General features: G+C 38.0%; 1 protein-coding gene across 1 annotated transcript in view; it reads left to right on the top strand.

The window, feature by feature from the left end:
* Positions 1 to 340: 340 nt before the first annotated feature.
* The window catches only part of CATSPERB (cation channel sperm associated auxiliary subunit beta), a 126,403-nt gene continuing 104,110 nt past the window's right edge, over positions 341 to 22,633 (top strand). The window contains exons 1-4 of the mRNA XM_055555899.1: positions 341 to 419; positions 2,891 to 2,979; positions 5,668 to 5,808; positions 14,597 to 14,657. Of these exons, the coding sequence (XP_055411874.1) occupies positions 341 to 419; positions 2,891 to 2,979; positions 5,668 to 5,808; positions 14,597 to 14,657 (370 nt within the window). The remainder of the gene's footprint in view (positions 420 to 2,890; positions 2,980 to 5,667; positions 5,809 to 14,596; positions 14,658 to 22,633) is intronic.

Raw genomic sequence — 22,633 nt, 5'->3', positions numbered from 1 at the left:
AATCTTAGATCAAGTACAACTATATCATCCTGAGTCTTTATCAAGTCAGGTTGTGTTTTACACAGCTGTAGAATTAATCATGCCTCTCTAACAGTGACATGGATTGCAGAAAAACCTGAGCCACAGCTCTTTAGTTTACAATAATTATAAATATCTTTCTCACCAACTAAGGAGTAAGGGTAGAGTTTAGTCCATTGTTCCCTGCTTTTATCACATAATAAGAAATGTTTTTAATTCAAAAGAGAGATGTTTTCTTTATTATGCTGTTGTTTATAGCAAAAGGAACTAAAAAGTGTGTTCAGAGTAAATGAATGGAAACAATTCTTGTTTCTTCTAACAGATGGAATTGCCACATTTATATGTTCTGATTTTACTTTTGAACATGTTTGACTTTTCATCAGGAATAACATATAATAAAGGTAGGTTTCAGACTCTTACTCTCTAAAATAGAGAAAAGCTCCTCAGGAGTTCCCCTTTATATCCTTTCCTCACTAACACTAACAGTTTTTTCTTTTAACTTCTTCTTTACCTTATCTTCCAGTTTTTCCTGGGTACTATCTATTGTAGAGGTTTCTAATAATATCATTGTGCACATTGGGACTTTTCTTTAGCTATAGTATTTCATTACTTGTAAGTCATACAATATTTAAATTTTAAGGAGCATTTTATATTTACAAAGCTTAAATTATTTGGATAGATCTTTTTGATTTTTCCTCCACGAATGGTTACATGTAAGGTGAATTGTAAACTGAATTATAGGCTAATAATCTGAGAATTTTCTGAAATTAATGCATGGATCAAATTGATGAATTGGATTTTCATGGTATAAAACTTTATAAAAGGAATAAGACAAATCCACTTCTATTTGTGCAGATCGTATAGCTTCTGTAGTTTCCGAAACTGGATCTACCAGAATATAGTAGATGCTCAAAAAATTGTTGACTGAGTGGATGGAGAGACTTCAGGCTCTCTTCTACACATGGATGTGTTGCAGAATTGGATGAGTTGTGGAGTGAACCAGTTCTATTTCCTATATCTACTAGAGAATATATTACACAAATATGGATATAAACTAAGATCACAGAGTCACTGGCAAACTTATGAGACTTCAGAGAAGAGCGAGTATATACTTCCAACTGGGCACAGGATGGAGTCACAGAAAACATTGCAGGAAAGATAGCAATATATATGGGTCCCCCAAATGTCTATGCAGGCATGTGGAAGAGTATCCCACAAAGACAGCACAAGGATAAGTGATCTAAGGATAAGTGATTTTTCAATCCCGTGTTTCAACTTTGTAAAGGTTTTTATTGAAAAAATGTTAGCAAGCTTTCATCTTTCTGTACATCAGATTTTTTGCATTTTGCAAATTTCATTTGAGATATTTAAATTAAGTAAAAATTCCATGTTCAAATTTCTAGAGTATTACAGATATGACATTAATCATGGGTGATATATTTATGAGATTTCCTACAACAAAATCACATAATAATGTAAACATTTCCCACTACCTATATTCAAAATGCTCTCTCCACAGCATGCACTTTTTAAGGTATGTGACTTCATGTTCCTTGTTCAAATGAACCTTCAGTTTGAAAGGACATATTGAGCCCTGATTTACTTTTTTGAAACTGTCAGCATATTCTTGGCAGCCATTTTTCATTTCAAAAAGATCAGAAAATTTAAAACACTTTTTCAAAAATGATATAAAAAATCCCTAACTCATCTTTAAATTAAACAGTCTTTTAAAAAGTATTTTGCCATTGTATACCACCAAAACCCATGCTCATTATAAAAGATGTCTGTAGTCACTCTTCATTTAGCCCTACCTGTGATGGGCTTCAGTACTTTGCTGCATCTGGCTTTAACTTCATTCTGCCAAAGAAAACCAGAGCTGGACAGTATTTAAAGCTGTAATACCACAGTTTATTCAGGGACTGCTGCAATTGAGGAAAAAATATCTCAGTATAGAACTAGTCTCTATTCCAAACACAGCATAGACAAGTGGCTTAAAACTCATCATTAAAAAAATTAAGATCACGGAATCTGGTCCCATCACTTCATGGCAAATAGAAGGGGAAAATGTGGAAACAGTGACAGACTTTATTTTCCTGGGCTCCAAAATCACTGCTGATGGTGACTGCGGCCATGAAATTAAAAGATGCTTGCTCCTTGGAAGGAAAGCCATGACAAAGCTAGACAACATGTTAAAAAGCAGAAACATCTCTTTGCTGACAAGTTTCTGATTTTTCCAGTATCATGCATGGATAAGAAAGTTGGTCCATAAATAGGAGGCTGAGCGCCTAAGAGTTGATACTTTTGAAATTAGTTTTCAAAACTAGCTTTAACATTTTAGGGCTGGAGAAAACCCTTGGGGAGTCCCTTGGACTGCAAGGAGATCAAACTAGTCAATCCTAAAGGAAATCAACCCTGAATATTCATTGGAAGAACTGATGCTGAAGCTGAAGCTCCAATACTTTGGCCACCTGACGCACAGAGCCGACTCATTGGAAAAGACCCTGATGTGGGAAAGATTGAGGGAAGGAGGAGAAGCGGGTGACAGAGGATGAGATGATTGGATGGCATCAGTGACTCAATAGACATGAGTTTGAGCAAACTCAGGGAGATAGTAAAGGACAGGGAAGTGTGGCGTGCTGCAGTCCAAGGGGTCACAAAGAATTGAACATGACTTAGCATCTGAAAAACAACAGCAATTGTATCTTTAAAATGAAAAAATGGGAGAATAACTTTATCTAGAGTCATGGGAATTTAAAATATACAATTATAATTTTTATTCTTTAAAAAATATTTCCTGTTTAAAAATATGTTTTTTAATGGAAATTCTTCCTTAATGACCTAAAATATACATATATGTGTTTGTATTATTTAGGTGACACAGAGGCACGCTTTGCTTGTGATAGTGAAGGGATTCCCCCAAGGGATGAAATGATCAAATTGTATCTTTCCTCTGATGACTTGGTAAGGTCCATTACTAATAGCATGTGTCTTACAATCCCTTGTACTCCTTTTAAGTCCAAATGTGAAACCAGTAGCACTGTACTCTTTTCAAATATCTTCTACCATTTTCAGACCTCAGGAGGTGAAATTAGATATAAATAATTATCCTTTCTATTTCATTTCCCTTGGATCAAGTGAAATATTTCATTTAACCATTGAACACTCTGGGCAGTTTGCTTTCTTTTTTTTTTTAAGATGCCTCCTTCCTCTTTTTAAAAAAAGATTGGCTGTAACGATCTTCATTTTTTATGAATCTAATTTGTTCATTTGAAGTTTGACAGATGTAGCCTGTTAGAGAAAGAACATTACCTCACATGGACTTGGGAAAGAATCTTTTCCTTTCATAACAATTACCACATTGCAGCTGTCATTTTGGGGAAGGGTTATTTGATTCCTTTGATTCAAATAATGACAAAGTTTAAAAAGCACAGCAAAATAAAATGTTGTTAAGATAGTCATGAAGCAAATGCTAACAAAAATGTTAGTGAAAATTGCACAGATTGTCTAAAAATCCATGATAAATACAACAAAACAAAGAAAAATGTTCCATAAGGACAAATACATTTATCCTAAAGTCTGCTGTGACTTAGTTCCCCATTCCTTCTTGATATGCCAAACATATATTTAATTTTTTATTTACAGCTCTTATGAAGTTCATGACCTTTGAGTCACACATGTCTTTCCTGTTTGTGATTAAATATAATGGGAAATGAAGAAGGAAATGGCAACTCACTCCAGTACTCTTGCCTGGGAAAGCCCATGGACAGAAGAGCCTGGTGGGCTACAGTTCATGGAGTTGAAAAGAGTCAGATATGACTGAGTCTCTGAGTACATATTTTAGAAAAGAAATGGGCTCTAGAGAAAGAGAGACTTACAGAACTGGGGTCAAATTTTGGTTCTACCATACATGGGCTGTGTGGCCTACGGCAGGTTACCTAACCTCTCTAATCTTCAGTTTTGTCATTTGTGAAGGCGAATTATAACCTAGTTTTTGCATAGTTGTAATGTGCTAATTCTAGAAGGGGCTTCCTTCATGGCTCAGCCAGTAACAAATCCACCTCAATGCAGGAGACCTGAATCGAATCCGTGGGTTGCAAAGATCCTCTGGAGGAGGGCATGGCAACCCACTCCAGTATTCTTGCCTGGAGAATTCCATGGACAGAGGAGCCTGGTGGGCTACAGTCCATGGGGTCAAAAAGAGTCAGATATGACTGAGAGATTAGGCACATCACAGCACAGTTCTAGAAGAGGAATTAGTAGAAATAATAGTTAACAGTTATAAAGTATTAACGTGTGTCAGGCATTTTTCTAAGCATTTTCATGTTCATTATAACATTTAATCTTCTTTAAGATAAGTACTATATGGAAGTACTGAACCTCCCCTCTTAGGTTCTGTGGCTGGGCCCTGTAAAATAAACTGACAAAAGACAGATTGAGCAGGAGATAAATATGAACTTTGGGAATTCCCTGGCAGCCCAGTGGTTAGGACTCAGCACTTTTACTGCCATGGTCTGGGCTGAATCCCTGGTTGGGGAACTAAGATCCTGCAAGCTGCAAGGCACAGCCAAAAATAGAGAAAAGTTTATTTACATGCAATGCACATACGTATAGGAGAACTCAGTGATGAGTAACTCAAAGGGGTGCTTAGAATTTGGAGCTTATATACCATCTTAACAAACAGCAATAAATTGTGGAGAAGTGATAACACCTTTGTATTTGGGGTTATCTCCCGGTTAACCTGGAGAAGGCAATGGCATCCCACTCCAGTACTCTTGCCTGGAAAGTCCCATGGACGGAGGAGCCTTGTGGGCTGTAGTCCATGGGGTCGCGAAGAGTCGGACATGACTGAGCGACTTCCCTTTCACTTTTCACTTTCAAGCATTGGAGAAGGAAATGGCAACCCACTCCAGTGTTCTTGCCTGGAGAATCCCAGGGGACCCGGTTAACACCCTTAGTATACAAATCCCATTAGGTCAAGGATTTTTGCCTGTTTTGTTCACTTCTGTTTCCCCAGCACCTATGACGCTGCCTGCTTCATGGTAAGGGCTCAGTAAATATCCTTGGAATGAATGTTTCCTCATTTTATAGATAGGGAAACTGAAATTCAGATAGGTAACTTGCCCAAAGTGACCTCTACTAAGAGAACCAAATGAGATGAAGCTCGTCTTATCTGTATTGATTTTCAAGAAAATCCACCATTTATGATCACTACCTTTTCATTTACCTTCTCACAACTGGGAAATATTCAATAAAAATGCAGTGAAATGATTTTGCTTCATACACTTGCTTTTTTTTTATTTAGACACAAAATAATGATGTTAATAAAATAAAAATTTCTATATGTGATAGCATTAGGCTTTGATTCTATGTTTATTAAATATAATAACTTTATGACCATTTCTATGACAGAAAATATTATTATAGGATGTATTGAAATCTGTTATGACATTAGCATAATAGCTTACTGACTTTTGAAAAGTGTACTTTTCAAAATAGATTTTTTTTAAGTTAAAGACTAGAATTACTAGAGATAGTAATCTTTAGCAGCATCTACTTTTCATAGATTTCTCCTCACTTTTAAATTAATGTAAAACATGTTTCCCTTCATTAAATTGTCACTACTTGCTTTTGTTTTTCTCTTTCCCAAAGAAAATCCAGTGTTTTTTCCAATCTGAAGTTGAGTTTACTACAAAGGAGTTTCTCAGCATATTCACATCAGCAGGACTTGCTCCCAGCCTGGAAATCATAAATAGTACATACACGGGGGTCTTCCACTTTAATTTAACTTTGGTAATTACATTTTATTTTATTCTATGATATATTATTAACAAGAATACTGTTCCTTTTAGCATGTGTTTTTAAAAACAGCTAATCTGGCAATATGGTTTAAATTCAATAATACATTGCTATACTTTTTACTTTAAACAGTCATATTCTTTTAAGAAATTAAGAGAAGAAAAAGATTCATATTTTTTATTCACATATTCATTATTTCCACTGCTATTCATTCTTTTCTGTAAGTATAAGTTGCCATTTGGTGTCATATTCCTTCAACAATGAAGAACTTTTAGCATTTCTTACAGAACAGGTGTACTAGCAATTAATTCTCTGGATGTTTTTTGCCTTTGAAAATGTCTTTATTTCATTTTTGGGTAGGGGGAGAGAGGGTAGCAACTTTATTAAGATATAATTTACATGCCATACAATTTGCCTAAAGTGTACAGTTAAATGGTCTTTAGCATATTCACAGAGTGCAACCGTCACTACTATCTAATATTAGAACACTTTCACCACTTCCAAAAGACAACCCATACCCATTGACAGCCACTCCCCATTACACTTTCTGCTCCCCAGTATTAAGCTACCACTAATGTACTTTCTGTCTCTCTGGATTTGCTTATTTGAATATTTCATGTAACTGAAACTGTATAATATGCAGTATTTTGTGAATGGCTTCCTTCAGTGATCATAATATTTTCAAGGTTCATCATGTGATAGCATATATCAGTACATAATCCTTTTTAATGACATTATATTATGATCTCCTTCATGGATCACAGCCTTGTCATGGCAAAGAGGCTTGCATAACTCAATGAAGCTATTAGCCATGCTCTGCAGGGCCACCCAAGAAAGTTATAGTGAAGAGTTCTGACAAAATGTGGTCCACTGGAGCAGAAAATGCCAAACCAATCCGTAGTCTTGCCACAAGAACTCCATGAACAGTATGAAAAGGCAAAAAGATATAACCAGAAGATAAGCCCCCTAGGTTGGAAGGTGTCCAGTATGCTACTGGGGAAGAGTAGAGGGCAATTATGAATTGCTCCAGAAAGAATGAAATGGGTGGGCCAAAGCGGAAATGACACTTGGGGAAAGTGGGGAAAGTAAAGTCTGATGCTGTAAAGAACAATATTGCATAGGAACCTGAAAGTTAGGTCCATTAATCAAGGTAAATTGGATGTGGTCAAGCAGTGAACACTGAGTTCACTGGCAAGATGAGATGGCAAGAGTGAACATCTTAGGAATCCGTGAACTAAAATGGATGGGAATGGGCAAATTTAATTCAGATGACCATTATATTTACTACTGTGTGCAAAAATCCCTTAGAAGAAATGGAGTAACCCTCATAGTCAACAAAAGAATCTGAAATGCAGTAGCTGGGTGCAATCTCAAAAACGACAGAATGATCTCACTTCATTTCCAAGGCAAACCACTCAACATCACAGTAATTCAAGTCCAGGCCCAACCACTGATGTCAAAGAGGCTGAAGTTGACTGGTCATATAAAGACCCAAAACAATATCTAGAACTAACACCAAAAAAAAAAAAAAAAAAAAAAGTCCTTTTCATCATAGGGGATTGGAACGCAAAAGTAGGAAGTCAAGAGATACCTGAAACAGCAGGCAAGATTGGCCTTGGAGTACAAAATGAAACAGGGCAAAGACTAAGAGAGTTTAGTCAAGAATATGCACTGGTCATAGCAAACACCCTTTTCCAATAACCCAAGTGATGACTGTACACATGGACATCACCAGATGGTCAGTACTGAAACCAGATTGATTATGTTCTTTGCACCTAAAGATGGAGAAGCTCTAGACAGTCAGCAAAAACAAGACCTGGAGCTAACTGTGGCTTAGATCATAAGCTCCTTATTGCCAAATTCAGACTTAAATTGAAGAAAGTAGGGAAAACCACTAAGCTATCCAGATATGACCTAAATCAAATCCCTAATGATTATATAGTGGAGGTGATGAATGGATTCAAGGGATTAGATCTGATAGACAGAGTGCGTGAAGAACTATGGATGGAGGTTTGTAACATTCTAATGGAGGCAGTGACCAGAATCATCCCCAAAAAAGAAATCTAAGAAGGCAAACTGGTTGTCTGAGGAGGCTTTACAAATATACGAGAAAAGAAGAGAAGTGAAAGGCAATGGAGAAAGGGAAAGATACACCCAAGGGGGCATCCCTGGTGGTTCAGTTGGTAAAGAGACTTCCTGCAATGCAGGAGTCCCAGGTTTGATCCCTGGGTCAGGGAATATCCCCTGGAGAAAGAAATGGCAACCCATTCCACTATTCTTGCTTAGGAAATCCCATGGACAGAGGAGCCTGGCAGGTTGCAGTCTGTGGGGTTGCAAGCGTCAGGCATGACTTAGCAACTAAACCACCACCACGATGATACACAACTGAATGCAGCATTCCAGAGAATAGCAAGGAGAGGTAAGAAGGCCTTCTTAAATGGAAAATGCAAAGAAATAGAGGAAAACAGTAGAATGGGAAAGACTAGAGACTGCTTCAAGAAAATTGGAAGGACTTCTTTGGTGGTCTAGTGGTTAACAATCTGCCTGCCAATGCAGGGGACCCTGGTTTAATCCTTGGTCCAGAAAGATCCCACATGCTGCAGAGCAACTAAGCCCATAACTTTTTAGCCTGTGCTCTAGGCCCCTTGGAGAAGGCAATGGCAACCCACTACAGTATTCTTGCCTGGAGAATCCCAGGGATGGGGGAGCCTGGTGGGCTGCAGTCCATGGGGTCGCTACGAGTCGGATATGACTGAAGCGACTTAGCAGCAGCAGCAGCTATACCCCTAGAGTCGCACCTGATGAAGCCCATGGACCCTAGAGCCCATGCTCCATAAGAAGAGAAGCCACCACAAAGAGAACCTGAGGCACCACATCTAGAGAGGGGGCCCTGCTTGTCAGAACTAGAGAAAGCCTGTGTGCAGCAACAAAGACAGAGCTCAACCAGAAGTTAAAAAATTAAGAAAGGAAAATTTTAAGAAATAAAATGAAAATTGGAGATATCAAGGGGACATTTCACAGAAGGATGGGCATGATAAAGGACAGAAATGGCAAGGACCTAACTGAAGCAGAAGAGATTAAGAAGGATGGCAAGAATACACAAAAGAACTATACAAAAAAAGGTCTTAATGACCCAGATAACCATGATGATGCAGTCACTCACTTAGAGCCAGACGTCTGGGAGTATGAAGTCAAGTGAACCTTAGGAAGCAAACAAAAGTAGTGGAGATGATGGAGTTCCAGCTGAGCTAGTTCAAATCCTAAAAGATGATGCTGTTAAAGTGCTACGCTCAGTATGTCAGTAAACTTGGAAAACTCAGCAGTGGCCACAGGACTGGAAAAGGTCAGTTTTCATTCCAGTCCCAAAGAAGAGCATGCCAAAGAATGTTCAAACTACCACATGGTTGCATTCATTTCACATCCTAGCAAGGTAATGCTCAAAATCCTTCAGGCTAGGCTTCAACAGTATATGAACCAAGAACTTCCAGATGAACAAGCTGGATTCTTTCCATTTATTTAGGTTTTCTTGAATTTCTTTCAACAAAGTTTTGCACTTCTTTTGTTAAATTTATTTCTAATATTTCATTCTTTTTGATGCTGTTGTAAAGAGAATTGCTTTCTTATTCTCATTTCCAGATTGTTCTTTGCAAGTATATAAAAAATACAATTAATTGTTGTATCTGGTATCCTGAAAGCATACTGAACTCACTTATAAATTCTAGCAGGTTTTTAGTGGTCACTCTAATTTTTGAAAGATTATTTTGTAAGATGTAGAATTTCTGAGTGATTTCATTTGCTTTAAGCATTTTGAATATGTCACCTGACATCATTTTTCCTGAATGAGAAGCAAACTGTTAATTTTGTTATTGTCCCCTGTATGTAATGTAGCATTTTCCTGTTAGTGCTTTTAAGATGTTCTCTGTATTTACTCTAATTGAGATTCTCTAGGCTATTTGGATTGTAAGTTTACAAAATTTTATAAGTTTTCAGCCACTACTTCTCCAAAGAAATGTTCTGCCCCTTTCTCTCTTTTCCTGCCTGGGACTCTAACTGAGCTTTTTTTTTTTTTTTTTTTTGACAATAGTAAAAGATGTTTATCAGTTTTCACAATCAACAGCCAGACAAAAAATAAAAGATTATTACAATTGCAAGCCATAATGGGAACATGATTAACTTAACAATATAAAATAATTACATACAATCTGGGGGTTGTCAAGCAGAGTCATGTGGTAAGTGGAAGTGCATACATGCAACATGTTTTCATCCACCCAGCCAGTCTATGTCTTTTGGTTGATGCATTTAATCCATTTACATTTAAGGTAATTATCAATATGTATGATCCTATTACTGTTTCCTTAATTGCTTTGGGTTTATTTTCTGTAGATCTTTTCCTTCTCTTGTATTTCCTGCCTGGAGAAGCTTCTTTAGCATTTGTTGTAAAGCTGGTTTGGTGGTGCTGAATTCTCTTAACTTTTGCTTGTCTGGAAAACTTTTGATTTCTCTATCAAATCTAAAGGAGAGTCTTGCTGGGAAGAGTATTTGTGGTTGTAGTTTCTTCCCTTTCATCACTTTAAATATATCATGTCATTCCCCTCTGGCTTGTAGAGTTTCTGTTGAGAAATCAGCTGATAACCTGATGGGAGTTCCCTTGTATATTATTTGTCATTTTTCCCTTGTTGCTTTTAATATTTTATTTCTGTATTTAATTTTTGTCAGTTTGATTACTATGTGTTTCAGTTTGTTCCTCCTTGGGTTTATCATTCCTGGGACTCTCTGTGCTTCCCAGGCTTGGTTGACTATTTCCTTTCCCATATTAGGGAAGTTTTCAGGTATTATCTCTTCAGATATTTTCTCAGGTCCTATCTCTCTCTCTTCTCCTTCTGGGAGCCTATAATGCAAATGTTGGTGCATTTAGTGTTATCAGAGGTCTCTTAGGCTGTTTTCATTCTTTTTTCTATATTCTGTTCCATGGCAGTGATTTCCACCATTTTGTCCTTCAGGTCATTTATCCATCCTTCTGCCTCAGTTATTCTGCTATGGATTCTTTCTAATGTATTATTCATTTCTGTTTGTCTGTTTTTTAGTTTTTAGGTCTTTGGTAAACATTTCTTGCATCTTCTTGAACTTTGTCTCCATTCTTTTCCCAAGATCCTGGATCATCTTCACTATCATTATTCTGAATTCATTTTCTGGAAGGTTGCCTATCTCTATTTCATTTAGTTGTTTTTCTGGGATTTTATCTTATCCCTTCATCTGTGACAAAACTTTCTGCTTTTTCATAGTGATTAACTTTCTGTGATATGGTTTTTGTTTCAGCTGCTGTGAAACTATGCTTCTTTTGCTTCTTCTGTCGGCCCTCTAATGGATGAGGCTAAGAGGCTTGTGTAAGCTTCTTGACGGGAGGGACTGGGAAAAACTGGGTCTTGCTCTGGTGGCCAGGGCCTTGCTCAGTAGTTTTAATCCAATTATCTGCTAATAGGTGGGGTTGCACTCCCTCCCTGGTAGTTGTTTGGCCTGAGGTGACCCAGCCCTGGGGTCTATAGGCTCTATGGTAGGGTTAATGGTGAACTCCAAGAGAGTTTATGCCAAGTGCCGCCATCCCAATTGTGAGCCCCTGCTGACCTAGGCCCCTACAAGAGGCCCTCCAACACTAGCAAGTAGTTTTGGTTCAGTCTCCTATGGGGTCACTGCTCCTCTCCTCTGGGTGTTGCTGCACCAAAATTTTGTATGTGCCCTCAAAGACTGGAATCTCTGTTTCCCCCAGTCCTCTGGAAGGCCTATAATCAAACCCCACTGGCCCTCAAGGCCAGATTCCTGAGGATTCCCACTCCCTTTGTTGGATTGTCAGGCTTCCCAGCCTTCACAATAGCGGTGTTCAGAACCTTCACAGTAGTGAGAGAACTTCTTTGGTATTATTGTTCTTCAGTCTGTGGATCACCCACCAGGCATGTATGGGATTTGATTTTATCATGATTGCACACCTCCTACCATCTTGCTGCAGCTTCTTTTTCTTTGGACATGGGGTATATTTTTTGGTGGGTTCCAGTGTCCTCCTGTTGATGGTTATTCAATAGCTAGTTGCAATTTTGGTGCTCTCACAGGAGGAGATGAGGACATGTTCTTCTACTCCACCATCTTGAACCAAAAGCTCAATTGGGCACATTTTGGAAAATGTTTTATCAACCCACAGATCTCTATAGCTCCATCTATTTTCCTTTAATCATTTTATCCCTATTTCATACTGAATAATCTCAGTTGTTATATATTTAAGTTCACTTATTCTTTCTTTTGCCATTTCTAACCACACCCTTCCTCCTGCTCCCCCATCCACAGCCTTTGACCCTGCCCAGCCTCTCCCCAACACAGGCCACCAGGAGAGCTCCTGAGACCCTCCCCCATGGCAAAATTCTTCTTGCATGCGACTCATTCCACTGAGAGTAGGAGGGTGTAGGCTAGACTGTGGACTGCCAAATAGAGGCCTGAGGTGGGGGGAGGTCAGTGTACCTCAGTTTCCTCCTCAACAACAACTGAGTTTTTATAGTATATGAAAATTGACAGGACTTCCCTGGTGGCTCAGATGGTGAAGAATCTGCCTGCAATGCAGGAGACCAGGTTTGATCCCTGGGTTGGCAAGATCCCCTGGAGAAGGGAATGGCTACCCACTCAATACTCTTTCCTGGAAAATCCACTGAGGACCCTGGTGGTCTACAGTCTACAGGGTCGCAAAGTGTCAGATACGACTGAGCAACTAACACACACAGTTAACATTTTATCTGTTACAGTTTTCAACCTCATTATTTCCACTTGGTTTTTTGATTTTATTTTTCATTTCGGTACTAGATTTCCTATCCTTTCCTTCATTAACAAATTTTCCCTAAATCTCTTCACATATTTGTAATAGCTTCTTTGAAGTCTTTGTCTGTATCTGAACTCATTCTGCATCAGTTTATGGTTTATCTTTTTTTACCTGAATATTAGTTACATGCTTCTGTTTCTTTTCATATCCTGTTATTTTTGATAGAAAAGTGACATTGACAATAGTAAGCTGTAACAACTCTGAATTCTGCTATGTTCTTATAAGAATTTGCTGTTGTTTTTGTTGGTAGTGATCTAAAATAATTGCCCTGGTGTTGTGGTCCTTTAATGGACCAGAACCTGGTGGTCCGGAGTCAATGATAAGAAAGCAAAAGAAAGAAAGAGACTAGTATCCCCTGGGTTATGCAGAGAACCAATAAAGAACCAATTCATATTTAACCCCTAGGACAGGGCTTGTACCACTCACGGAGGCATAGGGCGTCCTCTTGAAGAGGTCTTGAAAGCCCAGGCAGGAAAGTGAGCTCGGCAGGTTTCTATGCTCCAGAGAATTAGCTAGAGAGAGAGAAAGAGAAAGAAAGACACGGGGACCCGAGTCTCTAGTGAAACAAGTGTATTTTATTAGCAGAAATTCAGGCTTATATATCTTTAGTAAAATGACTACTAGCCATTACAAAGGATGAAATCCCATCAATTGCAACAAAATGGATAGTCATACATACAAGGTTGCTGACACTGAAAAGAGTCATTGAAGGGAGCCACTGAGAGGAATCCAGGCAGGTACCCTTTCTCATGATCTCAGTCCTAAGAACTGCATGCAGCTCTACTCGTTCCCAGAATAGGAACTAATAAGGAACAAAGAAACCTTGAGAAATAGCACACAAAGGAAGAAAAGTGCAACATACTGGATTCCTTAAAGTTGAACATCCCCTGACACCCTGGCACAAATTGCAAATGGTCTTACCTATGGTTTCAGCAGCTAATATGTCTACTTAGTTCTTTTAGTTTCCACTGCTGATTTTTTTTTTAACATGGCCTTCTGAGGCTCTCCCCTGCACTTGTGTTGCCCAAGAATTTGGAAAGAATTTATATTTAACTCTTGTTGTTGTTCAGTTGCTTAGTCATGTCCTACTCTGTGACCCCATGCACTGCAGCATGCCAAGCTTCACTGTCCTTCACCATCTCCCAGAGTTTGCTCAAACTCATGTCCATTGAGTCAGTGATGCCATCCAACCATTTCATACTCTGTCGCTCCCTTCTCCTCTTGCCCTCAGTCTTTCCCAGCATCTATGTATTTTCCAATGAGTCGGTTCTTCCCATCAGGTGGCCAAAATATTGGAGCTTCAGCTTCAGCACCAGTCCTTCCAATGAATATTCAGGGTTGATTTTCTTTTGGATTGACTGTTTTGATCTCCTTGCTATCCAAGGGACTCTCAAGAGTCTTCTGCAGCATCACAGTTTGAAAGCACCAATTCTTCTGTGCTTAGCCTTCTTTATGGTCAAACTCTCACATTCTTATTTAACTCTTAGATCAGTATTTTGCAGTTTCCTTGCTCCTGGTATTTTCCTCTTAAATTTCTAAATTTTCTGTCAGCAGCAGGCTCTGTCCTCTGACACATAAGCCAGTAATGCTTCAGCTTTATGCTACCTGAGTTTGGCTGTATCATGTTCCATTTTTTGACTATATTCTTACATATAACTTTATATAATGAATACTTTAGTTATTTTTTAGTTATTTTCAATCTTCTAATACTATCAAAAGTAATGATGAAAATATCCTTCAACACATTTCACACATATGTGAATATAATGTAAGCTAAATTCCCAGGAGTGAAATTTCTGGGTAAAGGATATTTGCATTGGATGTTTTTGTTTAATTTTGGTTTTTAAATATGAGGTAGACTATGCCAAAATAAGTGTTGCTATCAACATTGTAAGACACTGTTTTCTCACGTCTTCTTTATTCAAGTACAGTGATCGGGTTTACTGGTTGATTGATATTCCCAGAGAAAACATTACAAAAAATACAGGTAAGAGTGATCTAAATTAATTATTTTACTCATGGGTATAGATTGCCAAATTTATCAAATAAAAACCATTTATCATGTTAAAAATTATGCTATCTCATGTTAATGTCTCCTGGAATATTTGGGACATACATTTTACTAAAAGTTATTTAGTGATTCATCTGAAACTCAAATTTAACTGAGCTTCCTGTGTTTTATCTGGCAATTTATTATACATGAATGGTTCTGATATACATAGTTTATATTATTCTTTATTTAAAGTAGACTCATTTTCTAGAACTTAAAATTTATAGTATTGAGAAATTCAGGTACCAATTAATTTTAATGAAATGGAAACATTAATTTAAAAATGTAATATATTATTTTATTGTTGCCTCTATTATTAAGTGCTATGTGATAGCCTAGTTTATATGCTACTGTAAATACCTAAAGGAAAGGAGGAAAATGAAATTCCAGAAGGTGTGAATATTGGGCTAGTGGACTGGGCTAGTAGATCTTCAGGCATGAGATACAGACCCATAGTTTAAAAATGATAAAGGGTATATTATTCTAATTTGGTAGGTGCAAGAAACAGAAACCATCTTGACCTCACTAAAGGAAAAATACTAAATTTCTTTTTGTTGTGAAACCCAAAGACAAAAATGAAGCCAAACTATAGGAAGGAATTAGAAGTAAAAAATGGAGTGCCATCAAGAACCCAGGGAATATTTTCACCCTGTTTCTCTTTTCTATATTTTCTATATCTCTATATATATATTTCCATTTTTCAGATTAGTTTTATAAAGCTAATTCACTGCTGTCAAATTTTTATTTATATTTCCTAGGGGCCAGCCCAATTCAAAATTCCCAGAAAAGTGTCTTCAACTGCCCCAGAATTGATTGGGCACCCTCTTGTGTGCCAGTCAAATGTAGCAGGTGATGAGGAATTGGGGAATCATACAGGTCAACCGTTCTATGGAAGAAGTTAAAGGATGAACCAAATTATGTGTCCTACAGAGTAAAAGGCAGGGGAGAAGTGACAGTAGGCAGAAAGAATGGAAAAGACTCTATTTGAGGAAACACTGAAAATAAAAGATTGAAAAAGAAGCCCCCATGTTATGACAGCTAACCTAGATTATATCACTATTTTTATCCTTCATTCATCTCAGTTTTTTCAAATTAATCTACTGGAATTTTTTGTGATTTTTGTTTCAAATAATTCATCCTGGAAATTCTACTCCATTAAAAAAGGAGCAAGGGAGTACAGTCTAATGATGGATCGTTCTGGTTGCTTGGCCTAATATTGGCATTAGTTTGACAATTGAAGAAGTGAAGATCACTTGTTATTTTCACTTCTCCTATTTACAAATTTTAATTTCAGAAATACATTGATTTCTAAGATCACCTAGGGAGGAACAAAGGTGATCTGAAAATTTAAGTATTTTAGAAAAGGAGACCAAATAATATCTGCCTATCTTGATGCAACTTCTGGATTGAGTAAATAGAGATATATTTGAGCTCATAATATAATGGGCTTCCCTTGTGGCCCAGCTGGTAAAGAATCCTCCTGCAATGCAGGAGACCTGAGTTCGATCCCTAGGTTGGGAAGATCCCCTGGAGAAGGGAAAGGCTACCCACTCCAGTATTCTGGCCTGGAGAATTCCATGGACTGTACAGTCCATGGGGTCTCAAACAGTGGGACATGACTGAGTGACTTTTACTTCATAATGTAATAGAAGAGGATGATCTAATATTAGTAATAGACTAGAAATCAGGAAAGAAAATATTCAGGGGGAAGGAGACCATATTTGCTCATTCACTTTTTCCTCAATCATTTCTCATTTGCTGCCATGCCATGAATTTGAGCATTGAAAGTGAAGGTGATATAGATTCAATGCAATCCCTTTCAAGCTACCAACGGTATTCTTCACAGAGCTAGAACAAATAATTTCACAATTTGTATGGAAATACAAAAAACCTCGAATAGCCAAAGCAATCTTGAGAAAGAAGAATGGAACTGGAGGAATCAACCTGCCTGACTTCAGGCTCTACTACAAAGCCACAGTTATCAAGACAGTATGGTACTGGCACAAAGACAGAAATATAGATCAATGGAACAAAATAGAAAGCCCAGAGATGATAAATCCACGCACCTACGGACACCTTATCTTTGACAAAGGAGGCAAGAATATACAATGGATTAAAGACAATCTCTTTAACAAGTGGTGTTGGGAAAACTGGTCAACCACTTGTAAAAGAATGAAACTAGAACACTTTCTAACACCATACACAAAAATAAACTCAAAATGGATTAAAGATCTCAACGTAAGACCAGAAACTATAGAACTCCTAGAGGAGAACATAGGCAAAATACTCTCTGACATACATCACAGCAGGATCCTCTATGACCCACCTCCCAGAATATTGGAAATAAAAGCAAAAATAAACAAATGGGACCTAATTAAACTTAAAAGCTTCTTCACAACAAAGGAAACTATAAGCAAGGTGAAAAGACAGCCTTCAGAATGGGAGAAAATAATAGCAAAGGAAGGAACTGACAAACAACTAATCTCAAAAATATACAAGCAACTCCTACAGCTCAATTCCAGAAAAATAAATGACCCAATCAAAAAATGGGCCAAAGAACTAAATAGACATTTCTCCAAAGAAGACATACAGATGGCTAACAAACACATGAAAAGATGCTCAACATCACTCACTATCAGAGAAATGCAAATCAAAACCACTATGAGGTACCATTTCACACCAGTCAGAATGGCTGCGATCCAAAAGTCTACAAGCAATAAATGCTGGAGAGGGTGTGGAGAAAGGGATCCCTCTTACACTGTTGGTGGGAATGCAAACTAGTACAGCCACTATGGAGAACAGTGTGGAGATTCCTTAAAAAACTGGAAATAGAACTGCCTTATGACCCAGCAATCCCACTGCTGGGCATACACACTGAGGAAACCAGAAGGGAAAGAGACACATGTACCCCACTGTTCATCGCAGCACTGTTTATAATAGCCAGGACATGGAAGCAACCTAGATGTCCATCAGCAGATGAATGGATAAGCAAGCTGTGGTACATATACACAATGGAGTATTACTCAGCCATTAAAAAGAATACATTTGAATCAGTTCTAATGAGGTGGATGAAACTGGAGCCTATTATACAAAGTGAAGTAAGCCCGAAAGAAAAACACCAATACAGTATACTAATGCATATATATGGAATTTAGAAAGATGGTAACAATAAGCCTGTATATGAGACAGCAAAAGAGACACTGATGTATAGAACAGTCATTTGGACTCTGTGGGAGAGGGAGAGGGTGGGATGATTTGGGAGAATGGCATTGAAACATGTATAATATCATATATGAAACTAGTTGCCAGTCCAGGTTTGATGCACGGTACTGGATGCTTGGGGCTGGTGCACTGGGACGACCCAGAGGGATGGTACAGGGAAGGAGGAGGGAGGAGGGTTCAGGATGGGCAACACGTGTATACCTGTGGCAGATTCATGTTGATATATGGCAAAACCAATACAATATTGTAAAGTTTAAAAATAAAATAAAAAGAAAGAAAGAAAGAAAGTGAAGGTGAAAGTTGCTCAGTCATGCCCGACTCTGCAATCTTATGGACTGTATAGTCCATGGAATTCTTCAGGCCAGAACACTGGAGTGGGCAGCCTTTCCCTTCTCCAGCAGATCATCCCAACCCAGGGATCAAACCCAGGTCTTCCTCATTGCAGGCGGATTCTTTACCAGCTGAGCCACAAGGTGTACATGTAAAATCTTGGAAAGGGTAGTTTATGTAGCATCAGTAACAAAGATAGAAAAATAATCTTCTTGGTAGTAGTAGAACCAGCACGGAGCATTTACTAAATTCTTATATTTACAGCGTGACTCTAAACACCTTATCTATCTTAATTCATTTATTACTCAGTAGGTGTTATGTAGGCTTCCCAGGTGGCACTAGTGGTAAAGAACCTGCCTGCTACATGGGATTGATCCCTGGGTCAGGAAGATCCCCTGGAGGAGGAAAGGCAATCCACTTCAGTATTCTTGCCTAGAGAATCCCATGGACAGAGAGGAGCCTGGCAGGCTACAGTCCATTGGGTTGCAAAGAGTTGGACATGACTGAAGTGACTTAGAAGGCAGGCATGTGTTAGGTACTATTATTAGCTCCATTTTTGAATGATTTAACAGGCCTATGGATCTATATGGTGATTTGGTGATAACTGGAAAATGGGGAAGACAGTAAAAAGTAAAAAGAGTCTCTCCATTTATACTTCACAATTTGTTCCTTTTTTTCACCTTGAAATAAGGTATACTTTGCATTCAGTAAAATACACCCTTTTAAGTGCCTAGCTCTATAAGTTGTCACAATTGGGTAATCACGAATCAAGATTTAGAACTGTTCCATCATCCAATAAGATTATCCCACCAGTAGTCAACTCTTGTCTCTTGGGCCCTGGGAACCACAGGTCTGTTCTCTGTTCCTATTGTTTTGTTTATTCCAGGGCATATAAATGGAATCATCGAATATGTAGCCTTTTGAGCTGGGCTACTTTCACTTAGCATAATTCATTTGAGGTTTATCTGTTACAGTTTCTTTCATTTTCTTACTGGCTATTATTCCACTGTATAGATGTGCCTTAGTTTATTTTTTTTGCAGGGCATTTGGAGTTTGTTTTAGTTTTTGGCAATTATGAATAAAGCTACTATAGGCATTCTCATATAGATTCTTGTGTGAATACAAATTTTTGTTGCATTTGGCTATTACCAGATAGTAGGATTACTGTGTTATATGATAAGTGTGAGTTTAACTTTATAAGAAATTATCAAACTATTTGCAAAGTAGTTATATTATTTTTTACTTTCATCACCTGGTTATCTGGAGCCATGCCAGCACTTAGTATATGTACATGTATTTGAACACATGTATACATATGTGTGCATGCATGCTCAGTCACTTCAGTTGTGTCTGACTCTTTGCAACACCATAGATTGTAGCCTACCAGGCTCCTCTGTCCATGGGATTTTCCTGGCAAGAATACTGAGTGGGTTGCCATGCTCTCCTCCAGGGGATCTTCCCCACCCAGGGATCTAACTCGAGTCTCCTGCGTCTCCTGCATTGCCGGCAGATTCTTTACCACTGAGTCACCAGGGAAACCCATATATATGTGCATATTTATATAGTATGTATATATATTTACATACATTTTTAATATGTATCAATACATATGTACTTTGCTTTAGCCATTCTAATAGGTGTATCAGTTCAGTTCAGTTGCTCAGTCGTGTCCGACTCTTTGCAGACATAGGTGTATAGTGATATTCAATTATATTTTTAATTTGCATGTGCCAAATAACTAATGAATTGAACATATTTTGGGGGGCTTATTTGCCATTTGGTGAGTTAACTATTCAATTTTTTTCAAGTTCTTTATATGTTCTGATATAACTCTTTTATCAGATATACAGTTTATAGATATTTTCTCTCAGGCTTATATTTTTAATCTCTTAAGAATGTTCTTTGTAGATCAGAGATTTAATTTTGATGAAGTCTAATTTATCAGGTTTTTTTTCCTATGGATTTTAGTTTTGGCATCATAGCTAAGAAATCTTTGCCTGCCCCACATAAAAGCTCTAGAAGTTTATGGTTCTAGGCTTTGTATTTAGGCCTATGAATGAATTTAAGTTAATTTTTGCACATTATATGGACTGAGGTAAATATGGGGGAAATATGGATATCCATTAATTCCCATATCTTTGTCATTAAAAGGTATTTTGTCTCCACTGAGTTGCTATTATTGAACTCTCTATCCTTTACCAATACCACACTTGATTACTTTAGCTTTATAAATAATAAGCTTATGAAAATGAAAGTGAAGTCACTCAGTCATGTCCGATTCTTTGTGACCCCATGGACTGTAGCCTACCATGCTCCTCTGTCCATGGGATTTTCCAGGCAAGATTACTGGAGTGGGTTGCCATTTCCTTCTCCAGAGGATCTTCCTGACCCAGGGATCAAACCCAAGTCTACCCATATTGTAGGCAGACACTTTACTGTCTGAGCTACCAGGGAACTAATAATAAGCTTATAGTGAGTAATATTATCCCCTCAATGTTTTTCAATCTTTTTCTTTTGTTCCTTTAGTTTTTTTATAGCTCCATTGTAAATTTTACCATCAATTTGTTTAGTTCTGCAAACAATTCTGCAAAAAAAAATTTTTTAATCAGAATTTCATTGAATCTATAGATTTGTTAGGGAGAACTGACATCTTAACACTATTCAATCTTCCAATCCATGGACTTAGTATATCTCTCCATTTATTTACATCTCCACTGATTTATTTCATCAGGGTTTTGTGGTTTTCAGTATAGAAATAGTGCCTATGCTTTTTAAAATTTTGTATCTAAGTATTTCATGGGTTTGGTATTACTTTAAATGGTTATTTTTAATATCTTAGTTTCCAATTGTTATTTGTTGGATTGTTGAAAAAGCAAGAGAGTTCCAGATAAACATTTATTTCTGCTTTATTGACTATGCCAAAGCCTTTGAACTATGTGGATCACAACAAAATGTGGAAAATTCTGAAAGAGATGGGAATACCAGACCACCTGACCTGCCTCTTGAGAAATCTGTATGCAGGTCAGGAAGCAACAGTTAGAACTGGACAAGGAACAACAGACTGGTTCCAAATAGGAAAAGGAGTACGTCAAGGCTGTACATTATCACCCTGCTTATTTAACTTATATGCAGAATACTTCATGAGAAACACTGGGCTGGCTGAAGCACAAGCTGGAATCAAGAATCCTGGGAGAAATATCAATAACCTCAGATATGCAGATGACATCACCCTTATGGCAGAAAGTGAAGAGGAGCTAAAAAGCCTCTTGATGAAAGTGAAAGAGGAGAGTGAAAAAGTTGGCTTAAAGCTCAACATTCAGAAAACTAAGATCATGGCATCCAGTCCCATCACTTCATGGGAAATAGATGGGGAAACAATGGAAACAGTGACTGACTTTATTCTGGGGGGTTCCAAAATCACTGCAGATGGTGACTGCAGCCATGAAATTAAAAGATGCTTGTTCCTTGAAAGAAAAGTTATAACCAACTGAGACAGCATATTAAAAAGCAGAGACATTACTTTGCCAACAAAGATCCATCTAGTCACAGCTATGGTTTTTCCAGTGGTCATGTATGGATGTGAGAGTTGGACTGTGAAGAAAGCTGAGCACCGAAGAATTAATGCTTTTGAACTTTGGTGTTGGAGAAGACCTTGAGAGTCCCTTGGATTGCAAGGAGATCAACCAGTCCATCCCAAAGGAAATCAGTCCTGAATATTCATTGGAAGGACTTATGCTAAAGCTGAAACTCCAATACTTTGGTCACCTGATTTGAAGAACTGACTCATTTGAAAAGACCCTGATACTGGGAAAGATTGAGGGTGGGAGGAGAAGGGGACAACAGAGGATGAAATGGTTGGGTGGCATCACCAACTCAATGGACATGAGTTTGAGTAAACCCTGGGAGTTGGTGATGGACAGGGAAGCCTGTCATGCTGCAGTCCATGGGGTTGCAAAGAGTTGGACAGGACTGAGCAACTGAACTGATTGATAATATATAAATATACAAATGATTTTTGTAATGTGACCTTATATTTTGCAACCTTGCTCAATTTACTTATTAATTCAAGTAGCCTTTTGTATGGGGCTTCCCAGGCAGTGCTAGTGGTAAACAGCCCACCTGCCAATGCAGGAGACAAAAGACACTGGTTCGATCCCTGAATCGGGAAGATCCTCTGGAGGAGGGCACGGGAACCCACTCCAGTATTCTTGCCTGGAGAATCCCATGGACAGAGGATCCTGATGGTCCACAGTGTTGCAAAAATCAGACACAACTAATGTGACTTAACACACATGCACAGCCTTTTATACTCTTTGGGATTTTCTACATGGATAATCATCCATCTAGAAATAGAGATAAGT

This window comes from Bubalus kerabau, chromosome 19 (genome assembly GCF_029407905.1).
Source record: "Bubalus kerabau isolate K-KA32 ecotype Philippines breed swamp buffalo chromosome 19, PCC_UOA_SB_1v2, whole genome shotgun sequence".
In the NCBI taxonomy this organism is placed as follows: domain Eukaryota; kingdom Metazoa; phylum Chordata; class Mammalia; order Artiodactyla; family Bovidae; genus Bubalus; species Bubalus kerabau.
Note: the sequence above shows the minus strand (reverse complement) of the source record. Positions and strands in the feature narration are given on the sequence as shown.